This window comes from Microcaecilia unicolor, chromosome 7, assembly GCF_901765095.1.
Source record: "Microcaecilia unicolor chromosome 7, aMicUni1.1, whole genome shotgun sequence".
Taxonomy (NCBI): domain Eukaryota; kingdom Metazoa; phylum Chordata; class Amphibia; order Gymnophiona; family Siphonopidae; genus Microcaecilia; species Microcaecilia unicolor.
The window spans coordinates 254,380,303-254,405,797 of NC_044037.1; the positions used below are offsets into that span (position 1 = coordinate 254,380,303).

Consider the following 25,495-nt stretch of genomic DNA (forward strand, 5'->3'; position numbering starts at 1 on the left):
TGACGGACTGGATGAACTCAGAGCATAAATTTAGGAGTATGACCTTTATAGAATAAGGCCCACTATGCATCTGTTCTTTTCATTTCAAAAACATAATTCCATTTTAGGAGTTTAACTACTTATATTTATTAGGGTAGGTTTTCTTTCTAGAATTTTTAAAAGACATTCTTCAACTCAGTTGGCGTCAACCTTAAACAAGTACTCTCTGATCTGAGCTCAGTAGACTTACCTCTGTCCAAACATAAGGGTTGACTTGGTCTCAGCTTCATTGAAGATGGAGGGAGAACAGCAGATAACAATAGTAGTTCTACAGTTCCCACCAAGAGAATCTTGAAGGATTCGGGTCATTTTACTGTCTCGATATGGCACATGCGATTTCTGAACAAAACAAAATTGAGTAAATGGTACAGTACATTTCATTAAGATTTAAGCCATTAGACAAAATAACCAGGAAAACAAGAACAAATGGTAAGGTTGAGTGCAGTCGGTAAAGTTGCCTCACAGCTTCTGGACATGACTCTCATCTTATTTAAAGACACGTTGCTTTGATTTATTATTGTACTCAGGCATGTTTGTTTATTAAAATTTAATAAAAACAATCACTGCAAGCAAAAAGTGGTTCACATAAAATATATCAGTCTAAATATTTAATTGTGCTTTTTACGGCAGACTCAATAGACCTGCATTGTTAGAAACAATAGATCAATTTGCTGAATTTTCAGGAAATAAAAATCAATACGGATAAAACAGAACGTCTTTCCCTTAATGATAATATTTTCTAATCTGACCTCCAGCGATATAGATTCCAATGGAGAAGTGATTACATAAAATATCTTGGGGTATGGTAGGGGAAAATGATAGATATCACTATCGGCAACACCACTTAGACCCTTACCAAATTTGAGCTTAAAATTAACTTCTAAGTGGTCCCCCATCTAGACAGATTACCAGACTACCTATATAAGATTCTATATAAGAAGGGGTCTCCTTAAATTTCTCTGGTGTGTTAAAGCCCACGAATTGCTGTAAATTAAATTGCCTAAACATCACGGATGGGTTGCCCTTCTACGTTTTCACACATCACTTGGCTTTTTTTGTTAAGATGAAGTTGCCAGTGGTTTCAGGACTTAACAACTCACGAACAACCTATTTGATTAAAACTTGAGCAAGATGTAAAAGTCCTTACTTTGCTTAATCTCCCAAGCATGTCATCCTTAGATCCTATACGCACAGGATGATCTTTGAGCTATACTACACATTTATAGACAACTGGAATTGGTTATTTCTGATAAAGGGGAGTACTACATTCTGAATACCATTTGGAATAATCAGTTACTACTATTAATAAAAGACTTGTAACGGGAAACAGTGTCAGATCAACGATATTTGGCACTAAGACCAATTGTATCAGAGGGCTGCCTTAAATATTCTGTGGAGCTGCAGCAGGAATTTAATTTGCCTGGCTCCAACCTTAACATTCCATTAAAGGTGCTACAAACATCTGGGAAGAACAAATGGAAGAGTGGGAATTGGAATTAATATCTATCATGTATTCTCCTCTTCTTAAGTCAGCATCTAGTTTTTAATAAAATTTTAAGACAAGAAACATCTGTATCCTGTGTCGATACAATGAAAGTTTGGGAGCGTGATCTGAAGAGGTCTTTGGCAGACAAAGCCTGGGAGAAATTTAGGCCGGATAACTTCCTGACTTCCCAGTCAGCCTCAATAGTATATTCTTTATTTTTCTTAGTTAATCAAGTCCTCTAGATTCCAGTACAAGCAGTTAAAATAGCTAAATTCAGAGAATTTGTGTTGGTCTGGTAAAAGGGAGATAGGTACCTTAATACATTTGTTATTCGATTGCACCAATATTCAGAGATATTGTTAAGTCATTTGAGATAGACTGGATGTATTTCATTTAACTAAGAAGTTAACTTTATAGACAATGGTTATTGTCAGAGATTTCCAAACCACAGAATTGACCCTAAGCAGATGTTTCTCCAATTGATTTTCTCTTAGCAATTGTGTTAAAAATTGTGATAAATAATTGGAGAAATATGGTGAACACTGATGTGCAACTATGGAGGAATATGCCGTCTTTATACTGAAAATACGAGAACATGATCAAGAAATATCAATACTCAAGAGCTGTGAACAGGTAGATGGAAAACACCATATAACTGTGTAAAGGGCTCATTATAATCACCTGTGATAAAGGCAGCAGCATTCTATTTTGTTTTTAAATTTTTATTTATAACCATTTAAATTTTTACAAGCGATAAAACAACTTGCCGGAAATACAGAGAAAGTAATATATAGGAATTATTTCAGTCAGGTAATTCTATTCTCTTTCTTAGACCACTAAATAGGGAGAGTGAAACAAGACAAGGAGATCAATCAAACAGTAAACAGAAAAAAAAAATGTGGTATTAATCTGATTATCTCCAGATATTACTCGTCTAATTCATTTTTCCACATTGATCATCTGGTTGGCTTCTTCAAGGCCAATACGGTGTATAGTCAAATCATTTCATTGAAAACATACTTATTGTCCAATATTAGTTAGAAATAATACATCTGATTACATTCTTTCTCTTTTAAAAACCAGAATTATTTAACAATACATATACTTAAGTCTCTAATTCAAATCCCACTGATTAAAGTAATCCCAGTTTTCACAGGCTTCACTCCTTTTTAATAATTGAGGAAATATTTCAGCATTCTATTTTTATTTGCATTATGCTATGTTGTGTATATTTAAATAAATTAAAAATGTACGACCTAAAAAAAAAAAGCCTCTCTCAGACACAATGTATCACAGCACTGTCTTCAGATCCTTCCTTTTAAAGCAGACTATACTATATTCCTACCATCTCTAATTCTGTTTGATGCTCTTGCCAAGGCCACATTTCATTTAACAAAGCCTAATTTACTAACGTGTTAACCAGCTAACATGAGTTAACAAGCCTCGCCGAGAATTATGCAGTGAAATTTACATTAACACACATTAGTATACGAGGCCCTTAACTTATAAACTTCCTTTACAGCAAGCAGCCCAATAGGATGTATACAGAAAAAAAATTAAATAAAGAATCCTAATACAAGCAATACTCAAACCTTCCAACTGGTTTTTATAACATTATATCAGTTTTCCTATTGGAGCTTCCTTTGGAATAAAATGGGTCTCACTGAATAGGACGATTCCATATAAATGCAGTAAATAAAGCAAAGAGTCATCTCAGATAGAAGTGCTCTGTATAAAAGTTATTCTCCTATTATTTGTCAAACAAAACTGCTAAAACATGCTACAGCTCATAGGAGAAAAATACAATTAAAATATATGCAGGAAAGCAAATTGCCACTTACCGTCCCCTCTGCCAGTGCAGAAATCACATTCCCCAGGGCAGACAAAGACTTATTAATATTTTTAGCTTCATCAAGCACAGCTCCCTCTGCTCCAGTTTTGCTGACCTACCAAAGAACAGAAGAGACTAGTCAAAGTTATGTCCACCAAGCAATTCCACAAGCAGGCTTACTCTATAACACAGGTAAAAGGAAAAGGGATCAAGCAGCACAACTTCAAGAGTATTATGCAAATGACGAAGCTTTACACATGACAATAATAGCAGCTATCTTACCTCCACAAGGGGGAGGGAGGTGACAGACACCTTGCTATTTTGCCATTGTATACTTGCTTATTTCTTCCATTCATCATCTTATAGTTAACACAGTCACTAACTAACCCAGTACAGGGACTGTACATTGCTCATTACAGACTAAATTGGGTGTATTGCTTGCTTCATACTAATCCTATAGATATGTCACCTTGGGCCACAGGCCGTCAAATATATAATGCTAACTTCCACCTTTTATTGCAATAGGTGTTGCAATAAAAGGAGAAGCATATATTCTTACAAATTGATGCCAACTATGCCAATCAGAGAACATGAGGTGACGCTGCTAGGAGAAGCAGGTCTCCTGGTTGGTTGGTTTTCTCTTCTGTACACAGGGATCTCAGGCATATTCAAGAAGCAAGCAAAATCTGTTGACAGGTGTTCTCCATAAAAAGGATTATCAGACACACAAGTCAGTGATGGCATCCGATTGTACTGGGAAATAAGAGCTCTCCCAGAGCTCAGAACTATGTGAAGCTCTGAGCATGCATGACCTTTCCGTAAAGTGATCCACTCAGTTTAATGCTCAAGTTCAATACCAATGAGGTAGGTGAGACTTTATTTCCTGCTATCTACGAGAACATCTGCTCCAAGTTAGTAATGTTGCTGTCTTTCCCAACAAACAGGATTACAACAGCCACAGAGGTGGGTGACTCCCAAGCTCACAGTTGCTTCGGTTTCAGAGAATAACCCCATTGTAAAGTAGCAAAACACCAATATGAACAGTTCGTATGGATAGACTGCTAAGTTCTGCTTGATCAGAAGCATTGTCCCTAACTGATGACTAGTCCAAGCAGTAGTGTGAAGTAAAAGCATGAAGCAAAGATCAGGTGGCTGTCTTGCAGATGCCTTCCAGTGATGGAGATTAAGAGAGCCATTGTCATGAAGTGGCTCCGACTTGATGAAATTTCACTTTGCTAGTCAAAGGGATACCGGCTTGTTTGAGAAGGAATTGAATAAAAGATGCAAGTCAATTTGCTCATGCATGCTTTATGACTGGATTACCAAATCGACCAAAACTGAGTAAGACAAAAAGCTGCATACACTTGGGACTGTCCTTTTCAGGGGGTATGCAAGAGTTCAATTAGAGTATGGAAAGTTTTCCCATGTTGAGGCGTATGAGGCTTAGAGAAGGTAGAAAAAACATGATCTTTCCCTTATGTGGAAAGGTGTGATTATCTCTGTTAGACACTAAGGATGTGTCCTTAAGACTACATTTTTGGGATGAAACTGTGCGCTTAGTTTGGATGTAACCAAGGCTTGAAGTTCACCGATCCTTCTAGCCGAGGTGGCTGCTATTAAGAAAAGTACCTTCTATGTCAGATACTTTAGAGATAAGGACATCATTGACTCAAAAGGTGGTTTCGTAAGGAATGAAAGCACAACCTTCAGGTGCCAGGGGACTGATGGCTTTTGGATTAGAGGATTAATATAAAACCCCCTCAAGAATTTGGAAACAACTGAACATTAAGATGTTGCTTAGTCTATCTTCATGATAGGCTAATAAAGCACTGAGGTATATTCTGACAGAGAACGTCTAAAGAGCCAACTTGTAAAAGTGGTAAAAATGATATAAGTATTTGAGTATTGTAGTTGGTGGGCACCAAAATGGGTCCTAATTTTGTGCTGAACACTAGATAGAAAAGAGTTTCCATCTGAAGATATAGGATCTTCCCATTGGGGGGGGGGGGGGGGGGGGGGGGGAGACACTCTTGCTGCTACCAGAATATCTTGAATTGAAGGTGGCAGTCCCAAATAAGCAACTAGGTGCTGCTCACTTTCCAGGTCATTGGAGACAGACATATTGCAGAATTAAGGTACACTCTTGAGTACCATTAAGGCTGGAAACACTTGCAGCTTGAGTGGAGGTTGAACTGACAGTTCCTTGAAAGTGGGAAATCACTTTGTTTAGGTCAGTGTAGCCTTCTTTGGAATGTCTGTGAATTTTAGCTGCTAGGAGTATGGGAGGATATACACAAACAAGGAACCGAATACAGCTTATGCATCCTACGTAATATAACTTGGAGATGTCCATCTCAAAGTAGAGAGGTAGACTTAGCATTTTTTTATGCAGGTGAAAATGTCTATTTGAGGTGCTCCCTATATACCACTTCTGGATCCAGTGGACATTCATAAGAACATAAGTGTACCCATACTGGGTCAGACCAACGGTCCATCTAGCCCAGTATCCTGTTTCCAACACTGGCCAGGCCAGGTCACAAATACCTTGCAGAAACTCAAATCGTGGCAACATTCCATGCTACAAATCCCAGGGCAAGCATTTGCTTCCCCTTATCTGTCTCTGGAGAACTCTAATCCTGTCTGCAAGATGGTTTTGCATTCCATGGATGAGGATAGCATAGATGGACATGCTGCCTTCTCAATATATTCAAAGGTATCTTGTCCTTTTTCGGTATCAAACATTGCCACCTGCTTGTCCATATAAACCAGCATTGCCTGACCATAACAAAGGTATGTAAATCCCTCAACAGTAAAATATTCCTCTCAGTTCCCGATTGCTGATATGAAGAAAAAAAAAAAAAGGAAATTTCAGCTGTGAATCAGACACCTTGTAAATGTCAAAGGTCATGGTTAGCTCCCCAGCTGATATTTACTCACCACAGATGCTTTATGATGCCGTTGAGGCATATTAAGGACTCCTTTGAGCTGATTGGATTCTGTGGTCCACTATTGAAGCATGGCTTGCAGACTGGCAGAAGGACATTCTAAGATAGATAATGGAAAGTCTGATTCCACTGAAACTTTATGACCCATTGCAGCCCTCTTATTTTGAAATGAGCAAGAGGGACTACCTGCCCTATGGATGTCAAGCAAACCAGCATTTCTAAATAGGTTTTGGCTATGACCCAAGGAAGCACTGAACTATTAACAGTCTGAATGAGTCTTTGTAGTCTATCTTGCAGAAGAAAAGCTTTTTGTGTTCAGAAGTGTCTTGGTGAAGGGATATTATGGGTACACAAAACCCCATGGATATGTGCGTGTGGGGGGGGGGAGGGTTAAGTGACTCATAGATCAAAGATGCCTAAAATCCAATGTTATTTAATGCAATGCTTACTATTAACAACCAGATCTACTGCAGCTAGATATTGGAAAAGAGGACTTACCTCCATTTCTATAATGGATACAGAAAGCATGGGATGTGTTTATTATGGAAACACTTGCGTATGAAATTTGTGATAAAACCTTTGTATGTTGGGATCCCTGGATGCCTTTTTTTCCATTATTTTCAAGCATTGCAATATTTTTATGTTCTAGCAGGAGTAATGTATGTACTAGTTAAGCTATGTTCTACTTAATTTCCCTTTGCCTTGAATTTACTAAAAAGAGAAAGAATTCTATTTTTCTGGCATTCCAACCACTATTTGGGACAACAAAAGGGTGTAGTGGAATAGGAAGATGTTTTAGAGATGTTGATGCAATTTCCTTGGCTTTGTTTGGTAAGTGAACAGGTTTTGCAAAATTTGATCTGCATATGTCTGAATGTGTGAATAACCTGCAGCTTGCAGACACAGCTGCAAGAAAATTGAGTTATTCTGTTTTATTTTTGTTTTATTGCTTTTGTTCTGTTCTTTGAAACCAAATAAAGTGTAACTAAAAAACAAAACAAACAAAAACAACAACTACACAACTTAAATGCAGCAAACAAATCAAAGATCAGCACCATCTGCTCTTTACTGAGCAGTACTGATTGTAACTATAATCCACTTCCACCCATCACTATGCATCTCAGATTCCTACTAGACATAAGCATAGTTTGGGGTGCATGGGGGAGCAGCACCCTGTTAAATGCACACGTAGATAATATCTAACCTCTGGTAGCATTAGGTAGTCATGTGCAGCATTCTAGAGATGAGATAAAGGTGGTTAAGACCTGACTTCAAGATTATGAAAACACTGAGGGCCCGATGAACAAAGTTTACCGTGCTTGGAACATTTGCTTTAGACCAGTTGTAGCCGCAAACTTGAAAACTTCCACGGGTTCCGGTGGACTCCCAAAGCATATCCTGGTGGACAAGCAGGCCCCTCCCACATAAAAAATATCCCTGGCAGTCTAGTTGACACCCTCCCCTAAAAGCATCGCTGGTGGTTCAGTGGACCCCGACTACCCCGACCCAACCCAACCCGGGAAAAGTCGGGCCCCCTGGTGGCCACTACAAAGCCCTGATGGTCTAGCAGGATTTCCTCTACTCCCCCAGACCCTCCCACTTACCTTTATGTAGGAGGCAGGAGGACTACCTCCTCCCTTGGGTCCGCCCACTTCCAAAATGGCGCTGCCCAGCTCCTGCCCGGGCCATACTGGGATGCACTGGGAAAGGCCTAAGCACTATATAAGGAATGGTACTTAGGCCCCCTCCCAGTGCATCCCAGGATGCATCAGGCAGGGGTTGGACGTTGCCATTTTGGAAGCAGGTGGACCTGAGGCAGGAGACTGGTACGCCTACCTTCTAAGTAAAGGTAGATGGGAGGGTCTGGGGGGGGGGGTAGAAGGAATCTGGCTAGACCACCTGGACTTTTTAGTGGCCACTGGTTGGCTCAGCCCGGGTTAGATTGGATTGGGGAGCGGTGGGGTCCACTGGACCACCAAACAATGCTCTTAGGAGAGGGGGAAGGGAGTCCACTGGACCACCAGGTTTTTTTTGGAAGGGGGAGGTAGGGGTCCACTGGACCCGCCCCCCCCTCCCCAGGAACATTTTCAAGTTTGGGGGGTTCAGGGATCCACCAGATCATCAGGGATGGGGTCAGGAGAGGGGTCTGCTAGACCTCCAGGGAAGCTGTCAAGTTGCAGATGACCAAATCAGCAGAACAATCCTGTTCTGTGAATGTTCTAGGTGCCTGAGTCACAAACAGCAACTGATCCATGGATCTCATTTGGATGCCATTCCTTTTGTGCATCAGTCATCTCCCATAGCCATTAAATTTTATGGGGATTCTTGTACATCTGTGCCTGAATGAAAGAAAATTGGAATTAAGTTTCAGAGGTTTAGATCTATCTTCTGTGGAAGCCCTACCTATCTATGATTGATAAGGAGATAATCCCTATTAGTAATTCAGTGAAAGGTTTGTGGATACAGATGGTACACTTCAAAATTGAGTGGAAAGGGTGGCCCAAACTGCTTACTACAAATTGCATTTAGTAAAGCAATTATAATCTTAACAGAACAAAAAACGTCTCAACAATTTCACAGAGCTACCAACATACAACAGATTACAATAATCTATATAAGGTAGAACCAACATTTGAATAATTAGACTGTAATGATCCAGCAGAAAATAGTTCCTTATACTTTGAAGTTCTATCAGTTTGTAAAATATTTTTACTCACAAGTGCATTAATTTGGGGTTCCAGAGTTAGTTTAGAATCAAGAAAGACACCTAATACCTTTAGTACTAAGTCCTAGATAGTCAAACTGTCCTGAAATGTATGAGAAAATGAATACCCAGCCAAAGGATACAAGTTTTATCCTTAATCAACTTTAGCGTATAACTGTGGTCCAGGATTCTACCTGCTAGCACAGTTGTTACTTTGGTTAAGATTATCATCTTTGTGCAAAACAAGTGGAAATAAGAGGATCTTATGGCTTGAGTTTTTTGTTTTTTTTTTTGGGGGGGGGGGTTGTGGGTTTTTTTTTTGTCCTATTCAGCTTTTAAAATGCTGATCCTTGGCTGGTCTAATGTTAAACTACTGCTAAAAACAACATGTTTATTACTGCATTTTAGAATCTAGTCCAGAGTCTTCATGTAGCCACTAATTCAATTAAGAGATTATTGGGAGAACTCTGTATCCTGAAAGTAAACAGAAAAATTGAAGCTGTAGGGACTGGCCAAAGTATGAATTAATCATCTTCTGAAATAAAAAGGCTAAAAGAAATGGCTAAGGAATTTCACTGTTGCTTTTACCTTTTCACTTCCAGCCAGATCAACCAGATAAAGTTTTCCACACAGTTTCTTTTCCGTTTCTACATTCTCCTGCTTGATATTTATCAGGAAGATGCTGTGGCTCCTGGAGCTGTGTTCATTCATATCTGTAGGGAAATAGTATTTGAGTGATCTTTTTCAACAGTTTATGCTTCACTTATGCTAATGATCCAAAAAGATAATAAACCTGAGGCTTGATTTCATGTGTCCATTTGCCTAGGTCATGAAATCCCAAATTATGCCCTTACAGTACAAGGCTTCTTGGACCCGATACTGAGCATTGACCACAATAAGTTAAACGCCAGCTGCAGGTTTCATTTATTCTGTATATTCAATGCTGCTATCTGAATTGGCATCGAATATACGGGTACTGCAGTCACAAAGTCAATCTTATCTGTCTCAGTTAGTCCTGCTACTGACCTGGTGAAAGCCACTGCCTATCTCTTGGGTTAAGTAGCATGGAATCTGGCTACTTTTTGGGATTCTGCCAGATACATGTAACCTGGATTGGCCACTGATGGAAACGGTATACTGGGAAAGATGGACCTTTAGTCTAACCCACTAGGATAACTCTTACATTCTTATGCCTAACTACATTTATAAGTTACCAGATAAATATTGCTGCTATTGAGATAAATTTTTTGGCCCACCCTCACTACACGCAAAATCCATCCCCTTCTTAAACAGATAGTACCAGGATGTTTAGTCAAGATTTTTGGCTCAACAATATCTATATAAAAGTTTTCAATATCTACGGATAGTGAAGTTAAATGCTCAGGAGATACCAAGTCACATATATTAGGTGTGTGATATGTATTTGGATGTTGTCACACATCAGGGATTTCTCTTCACACGCGTTCAAAGAGCCGGTGGCCCCACACCCCTACCCCATGGTCCACCATCTGTCCCCTCCCCAGTCCAGTATCTCCTCCAAGGTCCGCATAATCTCCTGGCACTGCCCCTCCCCTTGCCAGCAGACTAGCATATTTTTCTCTCCCTCACGGTCTACCTTCAAAACTTGTCTTAACTGCTACAGGTCCCTGGCAGTAACAGTGATTCAGATTCAATGCCTGGAGCCTTCTATCTGCTGCCCCGCCCCCCTCTGAAGTAACTTCTTTCCAGCAGGACAAGACACAGCAGAGGGAAGGCTCTGGGGTCGGCTGCAGACAGCATGTGTGAATTGCTGCCAGTGACCTCTAGCAAAAAAGACAAGTTTGAAGGTAGACCTGGGTGGGGGAAGAGGAAGGTGAGAGGGAGATGACAGACCACAGGGAACTGGGGAGGTGGGGGAAGAAGAGAGGGAGAGATGCTGCACATGAGGAGGATGGGAAAAGCCATCACCTTCTGTACTAGGGGATTCAAAATTATTGTCATAATCCCTCAGTAGCATTTAGAGGGCAAGATGGCGACAAGTAGATATTACCACATTTATACCTTGGAAACACTGTTAGAAAACATCACCCACTGGCCTTCAATCTCAGTCACTGAAGTGATAAATCTCACTCTTTGGAATGGCCACCCTTGGTGTATTTTCACCGGTTACTGGTGAACATAACTAGTTTTTTTTTTTAATATCGAGTGGATTGTTTCCACAAAAAAGCAATGACTCACATTTTATAAATGTAGAAATATTTGCCACTGATCCCCTGTCGTGGACTATACATTCTATGTGTATTTTCCCAATTTTTCCCTCTAAGAGGCTGATCATAAGGAATGCCAAGCCAAATGCAAAGCGGAGATAAGGAGGGCAAAAAAGGACTTTGAGAAGAAATTAGCGTTGGAAGCAAAAATACATAGTAAAAATTTTTTTAGATACATTAAAAGCAGGAAACCGGCCAAAGAGTCGGTTGGGCCGCTGGACGAAAATGGTGTTAAAGGGGCGATCAAGGAGGACAAAGCCGTAGCGGAGAAATTAAATGAATTCTTTGCTTCGGTCTTCACCGAGGAGGATTTGGGGGGGACACCGGTGCCGGAAAGAATATTTGAAGCGGGGGAGTCGGAGAAACTAAACAAATTCTCTGTAACCTTGGAGGATGTAATGGGTCAGTTCAGCAAGCTGAAGAGTAGTAAATCACCGGGACCTGATGGTATTCATCCCAGAGTATTAATAGAACTAAAAAATGAACTTGCGGAGCTACTGTTAGAAATATGCAATCTGTCCCTAAAATCGAGTGTAGTACCGGAAGACTGGAGGGTAGCCAATGTTACTCCGATTTTTAAGAAGGGTTCCAGAGGAGATCCGGGAAATTATAGACCGGTGAGTCTGACGTCGGTGCCGGGCAAGATGGTGGAGGCTATTATTAAGAATAAAATTGCAGAGCATATACAAAAACATGGACTGATGAGACAAAGTCAGCACGGATTTAGTGAAGGGAAGTCTTGCCTCACCAATCTAATGCATTTTTTTGAGGGGGTAAGCAAACATGTGGACAATGGGGAGCCGGTTGATATTGTATATCTGGATTTTCAGAAGGCGTTTGACAAAGTGCCGCACGAAAGACTCCTGAAGAAATTGCAGAGCCATGGAATCGGAGGTAGGGTATTATTATGGATTAAGAACTGGTTGAAAGATAGGAAACAGAGAGTAGGATTGCGTGGCCAGTATTCTCAGTGGAGGAGGGTAGTTAGTGGGGTCCCGCAGGGGTCTGTGCTGGGTCCGTTGCTTTTTAATGTATTTATAAATGACCTAGAGATGGGAATAACTAGTGAGGTAATTAAATTCGCCGATGACACAAAATTATTCAGGGTCGTCAAGTCGCAGGAGGAATGTGAACGATTACAGGAGGACCTTGCGAGACTGGGAGAATGGGCGTGCAAGTGGCAGATGAAGTTCAATGTTGACAAGTGCAAAGTGATGCATGTGGGTAAGAGGAACCCGAATTATAGCTACGTCTTGCAAGGTTCCGCGTTAGGAGTTACGGATCAAGAAAGGGATCTGGGTGTCGTCGTCGATGATACGCTGAAACCTTCTGCTCAGTGTGCTGCTGCGGCTAGGAAAGCGAATAGAATGTTGGGTGTTATTAGGAAGGGTATGGAGTCCAGGTGTGCGGATGTTATAATGCCGTTGTATCGCTCCATGGTGCGACCACACCTGGAGTATTGTGTTCAGTACTGGTCTCCGTATCTCAAAAAAGATATAGTAGAATTGGAAAAGGTACAGCGAAGGGCGACGAAAATGATAGTGGGGATGGGACGACTTTCCTATGAAGAGAGGCTGAGAAGGCTAGGGCTTTTCAGCTTGGAGAAGAGACGGCTGAGGGGAGATATGATAGAAGTGTATAAAATAATGAGTGGAATGGATCGGGTGGATGTGAAGCGACTGTTCACGCTATCCAAAAATACTAGGACTAGAGGGCATGAGTTGAAGCTACAGTGTGGTAAATTTAAAACGAATCGGAGAAAATTTTTCTTCACCCAACGTGTAATTAGACTCTGGAATTCGTTGCCGGAGAACGTGGTACGGGCGGTTAGCTTGACGGAGTTTAAAAAGGGGTTAGATAGATTCCTAAAGGACAAGTCCATAGACCGCTATTAAATGGACTTGGAAAAATTCCGCATTTTTAGGTATAACTTGTCTGGAATGTTTTTACGTTTGGGGAGCGTGCCAGGTGCCCTTGACCTGGATTGGCCACTGTCGGTGACAGGATGCTGGGCTAGATGGACCTTTGGTCTTTCCCAGTATGGCACTACTTATGTACTTATGTACTTATGATCAGCACATCCATAGTTACAAGGCTGTTTGGTCACTTGCACCTTTTCTGTGCAAGTCGAGTTTTGCTTGGAAAAGTAATGCATAGATTTGAAAATGCAGGTCATGAAAATACTTTACCTCCCCAACCCAAACATACCCCAGGGCACATTAGACTTTTAGCCATATTGAGGCTGGGCAATTTTCAAACAGCTAATGGAGATGAACTGCTTTGAAAAGGTCTCTTATTCGAATCTTCAACATATGTGACCATGGGGCTCATATTCAAAGCACTTAACCTTCCAAAGTTCCAAAGGTTTCTATGGAACTTTGGAAGCTAAGTACTTTGAAAATATGCCTCTATATCTGCAAAAAGGTGAGTAAAGTCACCACAACCGGGGTTTTAATGAATTCTGTTAAACAATTTGTTAATACAACAGTCCCAAACTCACCCTTTTACGTGAAAACAAATTTGAACAGTTCAAACATGTAACTTTTTCATACAGCTTAAGGACCTATAACATGAAAAATCATCTAGTCACAAACAGAAGAAAAAACTCCACGGATAAGATGCACCAGGTAAAAAAAACAGTAAAGGAACAAAAGGGAACCTCTCACAGCCATTGTTGTTCTATTTTTTCAGTGATTACCAAGTGGAGACTTTTTTTTTTATGAACGTTTCTGGGAATATGTAAGATATGACAAATTCCTAGACCCCTGATGCAGGCCAGTATGGCCGAAACACGAGTCGTGTCTGGTCTCCTTTATTGTTCTTGAAGTTCACTGAAATAAAGAAAGTTTTTTGGACACCATTTGTGAGGGGTTCCATGAAAAATAAGCCAGCCATCGTCCACATTTTGGATCTGACACTTTATAGTCACCTTTTCCCAGAGATGGTCACATATGTATAGGCTTTTTCCTTGTTTCAGTCGGACCTGGACAAATGCTTACTATCCAGCTTATTTTTGAACGAGAAGGCGGGCCATCTTCCGACACAAATCGGGAGATGGCCTGCCATCCCCTGAAGCTGGCGAAATCGGTATAATCGAAAGCCAATTTTCGCCGGCTTCAACTGCTTTCCGTCGCAGGGCCGGCCAAAGTTCAAGGGGGCGTTTTGGCAGGGTATGGAAGGTGGGACGGGGGCGTGGTTATGAGATGGCCGGCTTCAGCCAATAATGGAAAAAAAAAAAAGGCCGGTTCTGAGGAGCATTTCGCCGGCTTCACTTGGTCCATTTATTTTAGGACCAAGTCTCAAAAAAAGTGCTCCAACTGACCAGATGACCACCGGAGGGAATCAGGGATGACCTCCCCTTACATCCCCCCAGTGGTCACCAACCCCCTCCCACCCAAAAAAAAAAAATAAATAAATAAAAATCATTTTTTTGCCAGCCTGAAATGTCATACCCAGCTCCATGACAGCAGTATGCAGGTCCCTGGAGCAGTTTTAGTGGGTGCAGTGCACTTCAGGCAGATGGACCCAGGTCCATGCCCCCCCCCCCTACCTACTACACTTGTGATGGTAGTAAGTGTTCAGCCCTCCAAACCCCCCCAAAACTCACTGTACCCACATTTAGGTGCCCCCCTTCACCTCTTAGGGCTATGGTAGTGGTGTACAGTTGTGGAGAGTGGGTTTTGGGGGGCTCAGCACACAAGGTAAGGGAGGTATGCACCTGGGAGCAATTTTTGAAGTCCACTGCAGTGCCCCCTAGGGTGCCCGGTTGGTGTCCTGGCATGTCAGGGGGACCAGTGCACTACAAACGCTGGCCCCTCCCATGACCAAATGCCTTGGATTTGGCCGGGTTTGAGATGGCTGGCCTCGGTTTCCATTATCGGTGAAAACCGAGGCCGGCCATCTCAAACCTGGCCATCTCTGACATTTGGCTGGCCCGAACCATATTATTGAAACAAAAGATGGCCGGCCATCTTTTTCGATTATGCCCCTCCACATCTACTCAGAATATAAGTGGTTTTCGTTTCCAAAGCTGTCAAGTCTGTCATGCGACAGCACATACAAAAAAAAAAATACCTGGGCAACTGAGAATTGGGATGCTTTGGAGATTCTACAATATGCTAGTCTAATCAATCACAGCTAGAACCAAGGCATTTTGCACATTTTTACAGAAAACAGCAACACAATATAATCCAGTTTTCAGCTAAGAAAACAGAAATTGATTGCATATGGAGGAAGGGTTTAAGGACAAAAAAAAAAAGAAAAAAAGAAAAGAAGACTTGAGATATCAGCACAGGGAAGACTGTGGTATGCTGGATGTATGCTGCTGCAGTATGTTAATAGAACCAAAATCTGAGTGTGTGAAAGAGAACAGAATGAGAGCAACAAAACAAGAGTAAGGGAACTTAAAATATATGCACAACATAACGTCAATCTTTAAAGTAACTGATATTCCCTGGGATTAACGAGGTGACATTTTATTCCAGAGGTCGACTCAATGACTATCTTAACCACACCCCACGTTAAATATTGCACCTCCCACAGGAGAGAAACCTGCCCCTTGTGAATGCTTAAATTACATGTACAAATAATATGATGTAATATCTTGCCACTTCAATCTAATAATTACTTTAAAATGCATGACACGATGCGCTTGAAATTCCCTAGAACTTTTGGGGATTGCTGTGTCTGGATCTAGTTTGACATAAATGTACTTGCCATATGGAACACATTCAGTTTGGTTAAAGAATGTCAAGAAATTTGTGGCTGCAGTTTAAAATGTGGATACAGGAACACTGAGGGAAGTACTACGAATCAGAAGGCAAGAACTGCCAAACAAAAATGACTTTCCAACCCGCACAGGTGCTGGCAATTTTCTGCCTTGGAACAGAAAAAAAAAAAACTTTCTGTATTATTTATTGATTTGCAATGAGAAACAATATCTTGCCACAGGATGCAGAGGGGAAAGTGTTTCTTAACATGGAAAATATTTTCCTACTATTTTGGGATGCTCATACCTGCCTCCACTGGATGCAAGGCTACTTTGATTAAGTCTGTAGCAATCAAACCACAGATAAAGTTTACATTTATGTTTAGTTGGACAAAGAGGGGCATAATCGAACGAGGACGACCATCTCTAAGGACGTCCCGGTGAAGGGGAGAGGAAACCCATATTATCGAAACAAGATGGGCGTCCATCTTTCATTTCGATAATACGGTTGGGGATGCCCAAATCTCAACATTGAGGTCGACCTTAGAGATAGTCGACCTAAATGTTGAGATGGTCGACCTTATAGATGGTCGTCCCCGGTTTTCGGCCATAATGGAAACCAAAGACGCCCATCTCAAAAATGAGAAAATCCAAGCCCTTTGGTCATGAAAGGAGCCAGAATTCGTAGTGCACTGGTCCCCCTGACATGCCAGGACACCAACCGGGTACCCTAGGGGGCACTTCAGTGGCCTTCACAAATTGCTCCCAGGTGCATAGCTCCCTTACCTTGGATGCTGAGCCCCCCCCCCCAAAACCCCAAAACCCACTCCCCACAACCATACACCACTATCATAGCCCTAAGGGGTGAAGGGGGGCACCTAAATGTGGGTACAGTGGGTTTCGGGTGGGTTTTGGAGGGCTCATGTTTACCACCACAAGTGTAAACAGGTAGGGGGGATGGGCCTGGGTCCACCTAGCTGAAGTGCACTGCACCCACTAAAACTGCTCAGGGACCTGCATACTGCTGTCATGGAGCATAGAGGCTGGCAAAAAAAAAATTTAAGTTTTTTTTTTAGGATGTGAGGGGGTTGGTGACCACTGGGGGAGTAAGGGGAGGTCATCCCCAATTCCCTCCGGTGGTCATCTGGTCAGTTCGGGCAACTTTTCACGACTTGGTCGCAAGAAAAAAATGGACCAAGTAAAGTCAACCAAGTGCTCGTCAGGGACGCCCTTCTTTTCTCCATTATCAGCCGAAGACGCCCATCTCCTAATCACGTCCCAGTCCCGCCTTCGCTACGGTGCCAACATGCCCTCATGTACTTTGGTCGTCCCCACGACGGGAGGCAGTTGAGGACACCCAAAATTGGCTTTCAATTATGCCGATTTGGGCGACCCTGAGAGAAGGATGCCCATCTCCCGACTTGTGCCAGAAGATGGGCGCCCTTCTCTTTTGAAAATAAGCCTGTAGGTTTCCCACTAACAGTGTGAAGGGACTCAAAAGTCACCACTTCTTTTGCTTGCTTGGCACTCTAGCACAACTTACTTGTGACAGCAACATGTCTGTTTGCCTTCCCTTCATCAATCACATCCATGACTTCTTCTGGACTAGAGACAAATCTTTCCGTGCATCCCTGCAGACATTCAGTTCAGTATTTTCAGTGATTAACAGAAGTGTGTCATGGCAAAATGCAGTCATAGAAAATCTGAGAAAACAGTTTCATATCCTTAAAATGACTACCTTTAAAGAATGTATGACCACAAAAAAATATATATTTTTTCACAGTACAAGTGGTCCAAAGATAGCCTCACGTCAAAATCTGGAAGTGTACTTCAACAAGATATTTAGTAGAGAGATGTGGTAGCTGTGATAGTCCACTTCTAAAGCCAGTCAATAGAAATAGAATAAAATAAAACATAGAAAAGAAAATAAGATGATACCTTTTTTATTGGACTAACTTAATACATTTTTTGATTAGCTTTTGAAGGTAGCCCTTCTTCGTCAAATCAGAAACAAGTAAATTTTGATAAGTAACAGCATATATAAGTGAAACATCAAAGTATTTCAGTGAGGGTCTGAAAGGATAAGGGAGGGGTGGGTTAGGTGAGAAACAGAGAGGGCTGAGAGGATGGGGGACAGGGAGATATGCATGGTGATCAGAGGGTGACAAAGCAGTGAAATTTCATGGTTTATAATGGGCTAGAAAACCCAGATCTTTGTTAAGTCCTGTCTGGCGGGTGTCAAAATATTTAATCATTTTGACATCAAAATATCTAAAACTTTATCCTGAGCTGCAGTTAATATATAGGCAAAGGACACATGAACCAAACCAATAAGGAAAGGTGATCACAGTGAGGAAAGACAAGGACTTTTGTCAACATAAAGGTACAATATAAAATCTCTAAGGGGTCCTTTTACTAAGCTGTGGTAGAATGGGGCCTGCGCTAGCATCAGCGAGTATTTTCGACATGCACCAAGGTCCCCTTTTACCGCAGTGGGAAAAAGGCTGTCTTTTTTCTGGAAAAGAAATGGTCATGTGGTAAGTAAACCACTTGAAGCACAGCCATTTTGAGGGGGGGGGGGAGCACTTACCGCCACCCATTGAGGTGGCAAGTAAGGGTTCCCGCGTTAACCTGGGTAAGCACCAGCATTACTAAAATAGAAAATATTTTTGAAACGCCAGAAATGGCGTGCACTGGGGGTGGGAACTACTGCCAGGCTCCTGCAGTAGTTTCAGATTGACGCGAGGCAAGCCTGTTGCAGTGGCCAACCCTTTTGTAAAAGGGCCCCTAAGTCAATAAACAAAGGATTAAGAATGTACTCTCCAGAGTGGAGGAACAGATATCCTGTTCATTAGTTACCTAGACTTGAAGAATGTAGGTTTGGAGTGGGCTATGTATTGTGTGTTGAGAAGAGTAGGATGAAAAGGCCCCATAAAGAGAAGGAGAGGGTGAGCGAGTAGTAAAACAGAGGCAAAGACTGGCAGGTGGTAAAAGCAGTTCTACCTTGTTTTTATGGTGTTTTGTCAGTGGCCGGCATGACACCCAGGGCGGATCGCCGATGCGCCCCCCCCCCCCCCGGCGAAATGACACCCCCCCCCCCCGGGTGCATGCCGCGGCACGCGCCTGTCAGCTGAGTTGGCTGACTTCGCTGCAGCTCCCTCTGCCCTGGCCGGAACAGGAAGTAACCTGTTCCGGGGCAGAGGGAACTGCAGCAAAGTTAGCGAAGTCAGCGAACTCAGCTGACAGGCGCGCGCCGTGGCACCCCCCCCCCCAGCGGCATGCACCCGGGGCGGACCACCCCCACCCCCTTGGTACACCACTGTGTTTTGTTATAGTTATTTTTTTTTCTTTTTTAGATTTTGCCAGTATTAATACATATAAAACTGGGAAGCAGTTAATTCATCTAAAAATAGTACCATCAATTGAAAATCAGAAGAACATTTTAGAATAAAGCAGAGACTGCCTTTAACGGTCTTTCATAAATAGCATGCTAATAAAGGAGATACTCATTTTAAACAGCTAAATGGGCATATGTCAGCTCATCTAGTCCCAAGATAGTAAATAGAAGGAAGGTTCAGTGCAAATTCCAAATTGGCTCTTGGAATGTCATGTCATATATCAACAGCATCTGGGATTCTGATTCCGTAATCAGTCAGCAAACAAAGCAGATGGTTCCTTGATATACAAATGAGGCAGTTGCAAGCAGTCACGATGAGAACATTTAAAGCACTGCTATCCATTTTTAATTTACTTTAATTTTTTTTTTTGGTTGAGGGTTAGGGGCAGTCTGTGCTATATATTCTAGCTCTCAGAGTTTATTTACCAATTCTCATACAGTGGTGCATATTTTTGTTTTATGATATACTGTTGTAATGATGATGGTTTATAGCATATTCTTTAAAAAAAATAGTATTTGAAACCAATAAAAATAAAAGTTATAACCTATTTGCTATAGCAGTTTCCTTTACAGACAAGCAAAGAACACGTAGAGGGGAAGGAATAAAAGATGCAGAGCAACAAACTAGTTTTCAGCAAAAATAAAAGTAAACCCCCAGATTCTATATATCGCGCCAAGATTACCGCATGGAAATCGAAGCGTATTCCATAACAATGTGCATAACCTAATTGGTTAACAAGCCGATCAGCACTGATAACTGCCAATTAACAAGCAGGTAACTCTAATTGTCATTAATTAGAATTTATGCGCTAAGCATATTCTATAACTTTGCTGCACATAAATTCTAAGTCGCATAGTTGAAAAGGTGGTGTGGAATGGGCTATCTTGGGTGTTTCCAAAATCTAAGTCATGTGTTTACAAAGATGCGCTAAAGGTGCATTAGTGTTTTTAACGCACGTTAAACACTAATGCACGTGAAACGCCTATAGGAATGTATTGGCGTGTTAGCGTTTAATGCTAAAAACACTAACGCACCTTAGCAAACATACCCCTATGGTGTAGTTACAGAATACATCCGGTCCATGCCTAATTTAGGCATTGGCATTTACACCAGGTTACTTGGCATAACTGCCCGCAACTAAATTTAGTCGTGTAGACCGGCGCTCGGCAAAGCCTATGCACCAAGTTTTTCGGCATGATATAGAGAGTCCAGACCAAAGTGGTTTCAATTTTGTTAACTTTAGGCACCTAAGGTTTGCATCAGCTTTCCTTGAACATCATCCCCTTAAGCTGAATGCTGAATCTAAGTGTCTAAAGTTAACCAAATCTTCCAGCAAACTTAGGACCCTGTTTACTAAGGTGCGTTTGCATTTTTAGCAAGTGCTAACGCTAGAGACACCCACAGGAATAAATGGGTGTCTCTAGTATTAGCGAACACTAAAAAAGTTAGCGCCTACAGCGCGGCTTAGTAAACAGGGCTCTTAAGCACCAAAGCTTTGGGGTAAAATTTTTCTTTAACTTTAGGTGCCTAAATTTAGATTGGTTTCCTAAATGTAGATGGAAAACAGAGTTAACCCAGATGGCATCCATTCTTTTACCACAGGTTCTATGCTATGCAATGGAACCTACTTACTAACAATGGGGCAGTTAACGTATGAGAAAAGGCTTACTGCAAAATGCACGAAAGCATTTTGCGGTAATTTCCCTGTTGTCACCTACAGGGCCGGTCTTAGGCAGAGGCGACCAAGGCGACCGCTTAGGGCCCCGCGCCTAAGGGGGCCCCGTGCAGCACCTCAACTCTGCCTCGTTCGTGCCTCCGCTCCTCGCCTTAGTCACCTGAAATGATCCCCATTCCCGCGGCTCGGCCACTCCGCTCCCGCCACCACCGGCACGGCACCCACCCCCGGCTTGGGCCCGCTGAGCCCGCCGTCAGCTCCCGAGTCCCCAGACCCCGGCAACTAACTGAGCGATGCCAGCGAGCCAGCCCAGGCAGCGACGGCCCTGACGGCGACGACAGACAGTTGCAGCGCGTCGGCTCACCTCCAGGCTCCAGCTTCCCGCTCAATGTCCCGCCTTCTGATGTATTTCCTGTTTCCGGATGCGAGGGCGGGAGTCACTGAGCAGGAAAAGCTGGAGCTTGGTCGGAGGTAGTGAGGACGTGAGGTGAGCCATCGTTGCTGACGCCAACAGTTGTGCACTTATGCCAAATCGAAATCGGATTCCATGCAGGCAGGAAGATCAGGAGAAGTGTCTCTCTCATCTAACGACGCTTGCGGACGGTGCAAGGGTTGGAAATGTCTGCCTCCCTGAGAGGGATTTGGCCCAACAACATTAGTTGCTAGAGAAGCTGAGCAAGTAAGATCTTCTGGCTTGGAAGAGGCTGTTTCTAACATATCTGGGTTATTTTCACATAGATCTGCAGATATTTCCCCTGATAAAAATTTGGATGGCAATAGCAGATTTAGCTAAAACACTGCTTCCAGTAATTAATGATATGACACCTCGAATTAATCATTTGGAAGCTAGACTGCAATCACAGGAAGAAAAGATTACTAAGCTAAAATCTGAGAATGTAAATCATGAAGTAGCAAAATCTGATATAAAGTACGTACAATCAGTTCAAACTATTTAGTAACTGATGTGGCTACTTGCCTCTCTGGTTTGATGGGTTACAGAGTAATAGGGGAATTTGAAAGTACTGGATCTTTTCTTAATATTTTTCCTTTATTCTCCTTTGTTATCAGAATTGGAACTACTAATTGTATTGGACTTGAACTGAATAATTTCTGGGGAGGGGAGGCTTCATGATAGCATTATGCTTATTATTTCAATCAGTTTTTTTGTTCAAGTTTAGCTTCATTTGTCTTTATTTGAAATTTCATAAATAAAAAAATGTTCTAAAAATGGAATAATCTTATCAATGGGGTGGAGCTAGGGTGGGGGCGGAGCTAGGGTGGGGGGGCTAGGATGGGGCCCCACCAAATTGGTCTGCATAGGGCCCCGCACTTGCTAAGACCGGCCCTGGTCACCTACTAAGCATAATTTAATTATTTTTTTTTAAGTTTTTATTTAAAGAATTTCAATTATGCAATCACATCAAAACAATGTAATTCCAGAAATCATGAAACCAAAACTTCAGGAAATTTCTCAGAAGGAAAAATAAGAAAAATCACTATCGTCCACTATCCAAAGTAATAGGACGGAAAATCTCAAAAACTGAGTAGATTACTAAACTGGAGAAAGCCTCTCAGCCAGCTCATACAGGATACGATAACACTATAGGATTATCATGTAATCACTTGGAATTCTTCTTTTGAAGCCACAAAAAAATAATTGTTTAGGTTCACTAAAGATATAAGATATAACTTCAAAAGACACGGTAACTATTTTTGTATTTTTAAAGGGAGTGTGTCATAGGTGTTCCAGCGCTAATGAGCTAGTGCATTGATTAATGCACACTAACCAGAAAATACAGTATTAACACAGAAACACCTAGCGCCTCCTACATAGGAGGCAGAAAGTGTTCCCACGTTAACCCCATCATGTAGCAAGTACACTAATGACTACATTAGCACATAACCTGCATAAAAATATTTTTTAAAAGTCTAAAACTGCTGTGTTTAGTGCATGGAAAAATTCCGTGCTAAAACGCACCAAGCCCGGATTTCAGTGCATTATAATAAAAGGGCCCCAGTGTGCACTAAAAGCATGTTATGACTTTGCTGAGACAGGCAGGGGAATGACTGGGATTCGCATCTGATTGGCCTGTCAGGGATTGAGCCGATATGTCTGAAGCAGCAGACATCAGAAGTCAGATCTATTTAAACTTACCTCTCCCTACAGCCTATGCTTTAGCGTCGATTCCTGTCAGCTGACCCTGTTTCCCTCTCTCAGTCTGTGCTTGTTGCACACTGTGTATTCGTTGGAGTTTGCTTTTGCTTACTCTTCTCGTTACTTGTGGTTTCTGTGTGTGCTGGTTGTTACCAGCGTGTGCTTGATTGCTTCACTACACTGCACCTGGGTCTGTCCTCTGGTGTTGTTTTGTCCGTGGTAAGCTCATCCCTACTTTGTTTGTTTAGTTCTCCTTTCCTCAGTTATTAACCCTTTTTGTGTAGAGCTTGGTATTTGCCTTCTGTAAGTCCTGCCTCTGTTGGCAGCCTCTCTGTCTGTTGTAATCATTCCTGTTTGTTTGTTTAAGTTTCCCTTTCCTCAGTGTTAACCCTTTATGTGCAGAGCTTGGTATTGCCTTCTGTAAGCCCTGCCTCTGCTATGCAGCCTCTTTCTGGTGTCTATCTTATCCTTTTCGGTTCTCTTGTATGCCTGCTTCTATCCTGTCTTTATTTGAGAGCAGCCTTTTCCTTCAGCCTGTTTTTCCCTGTTCAGCCATTCCTGTGGAGCTTCGCTCTTGTAGAGTCCGTGTCTACCATGCCCCATTCTGTCCTCGGCTTTCCCTTTTTCCCCGTGGGCTTTGCCTCTGCTACCTGTGTTTCTGTGTAGCCTTTGTTTGCATTCTCTCCCTCTGATCATAGTCTGTACCTGCCAGCTTTTCGTCTGTCACCCTTCCCTTGTGTCACTAGCTAGCGCTGTGTGCGTTGCATGAGTTTCAGTCCCTTTTGGGACCCCTCGTTGTTCTTTTCACTTCCCTAGTGTATGACTCGGTTCCAGTTTGGCCATGAGGCCCATATGCTTGGACTCTGTACGAGTGGGTTCCAGTTCGGCCGTGAGGCCTGCGCCTGAGTGGTCTCTGGTGGTGCTTGTTGATTGTCCTGAGTGTGCGGGGCTTTGTGGCCATGGTATTGCTTAGTGCCCGTTTGGTGTACCCTAGGCCTTGGCCAAGGTCCTTCCTAAGCCTCGGCCTAGGCACAAGGGCTGCAGTAAAATGGGCCCTGGTGTGTGGGGAAAATGGCTCCCGCCACTAGCATAGGGCCCTTTTTCCCACAGCATGGTAAAAGGACCCCAATGAGATTTCTTATACCTCAGGATGGAAGGGAAAGATATTAGGTGAGTACAGAATTGCATGCAATTTCATACCTTGTATTTTGATTAATTTTTATTGCTGTTTTGATTACTTGAAGAGCAACTATACTTTAATGCAGAGGTTTTCAACCCAGTCCTCAAGGCACACCCAGCCAGTCGGGGTTTTCAGGATTCAATGGGGATATTCTGAAAAGCCAGACTGGCTGGGTGTTCCCTGAGGACTGGGTTGAATACCTCTGCTTTAATGGTTCAGAACAAACTCTGGACTGGACTATTAGCTTGTGGAAGTGACAGAGTGAATGATCCCAGGGGTCAACAGCCTGCCAACCGTAGCTGGTCACATTCTACCCTTCCCAGGAACACCAGGTTTGCTCAAAGAGTAATCCGCATCTGGTGATGAACCACAGTTCAGAGGCTACATTATATTGATAATTTGCACTTAGTATGAAAACCTGAGCAGAGTTTCTTGAGAAGATCATTAAAGCAGGATTCTAACACATCAAGATTTAGAATGGTGGAAGTGGGCAAGTGGAGCTTCCAAAATTCTACAACACCAATATTACTACAGGAATGGAGTACAAAGACTAGAGATTAATTTTTATGACTTTGTCTAAGCTACCAGTATCAAGCTGTTTTTAGCCAATACTGCTACTTTGTTAGTTTAAATAAAAATGTGTTCCAGAAATCTGTATGAAGGCCCCCCTCCCTGCAACTCCCAAACAAACCAAACAACCTTCTCATACCTTTACGTAAGGAACTCTGTTTTTATCTTCATGTACTGCAAGATTAGTCTTTGATACTGTAAACAAAAGATAAAGCAGCTTACTAACATTTCCACTATAATTATCTTAGCAAAATCTCTTAGTTTATTCTATATGCACCTACTGAACTGTCATTAACTTCTAAAAATTGTTGTCAAATGTCTGTCTTCCTTAAATGTGAGTTCTGCTATTGTTCCATTCATAAATTCAGCATTATAGAGCATACAAAAAGGATATGGTCTAAGCATCATATTATATATGAAATAAATATTTCTTAGGGGGCTGGGTGTTTAAATAGTTACTTTTTTTAACGTTTCATAAAAATTGGACATTTGGAGAACAGATGAAACCTGGAAAAATTAAGATTTCCAACACTTACAAACAGAAAAACTAGATGAAAA

At 42.0% G+C, this 25,495-nt stretch overlaps 1 protein-coding gene across 1 annotated transcript in view; it reads right to left on the minus strand.

The window, feature by feature from the left end:
* The window catches only part of KIF5C (kinesin family member 5C), a 216,527-nt gene that overhangs the window by 112,726 nt on the left and 78,306 nt on the right, over positions 1–25,495 (minus strand). Inside the window, exons 6-10 of the mRNA XM_030210027.1 lie at positions 25,077–25,132; positions 17,503–17,590; positions 9,594–9,718; positions 3,367–3,471; positions 230–378 (exon numbers count right to left, since the gene is read on the minus strand). Of these exons, the coding sequence (XP_030065887.1) occupies positions 230–378; positions 3,367–3,471; positions 9,594–9,718; positions 17,503–17,590; positions 25,077–25,132 (523 nt within the window). The remainder of the gene's footprint in view (positions 1–229; positions 379–3,366; positions 3,472–9,593; positions 9,719–17,502; positions 17,591–25,076; positions 25,133–25,495) is intronic.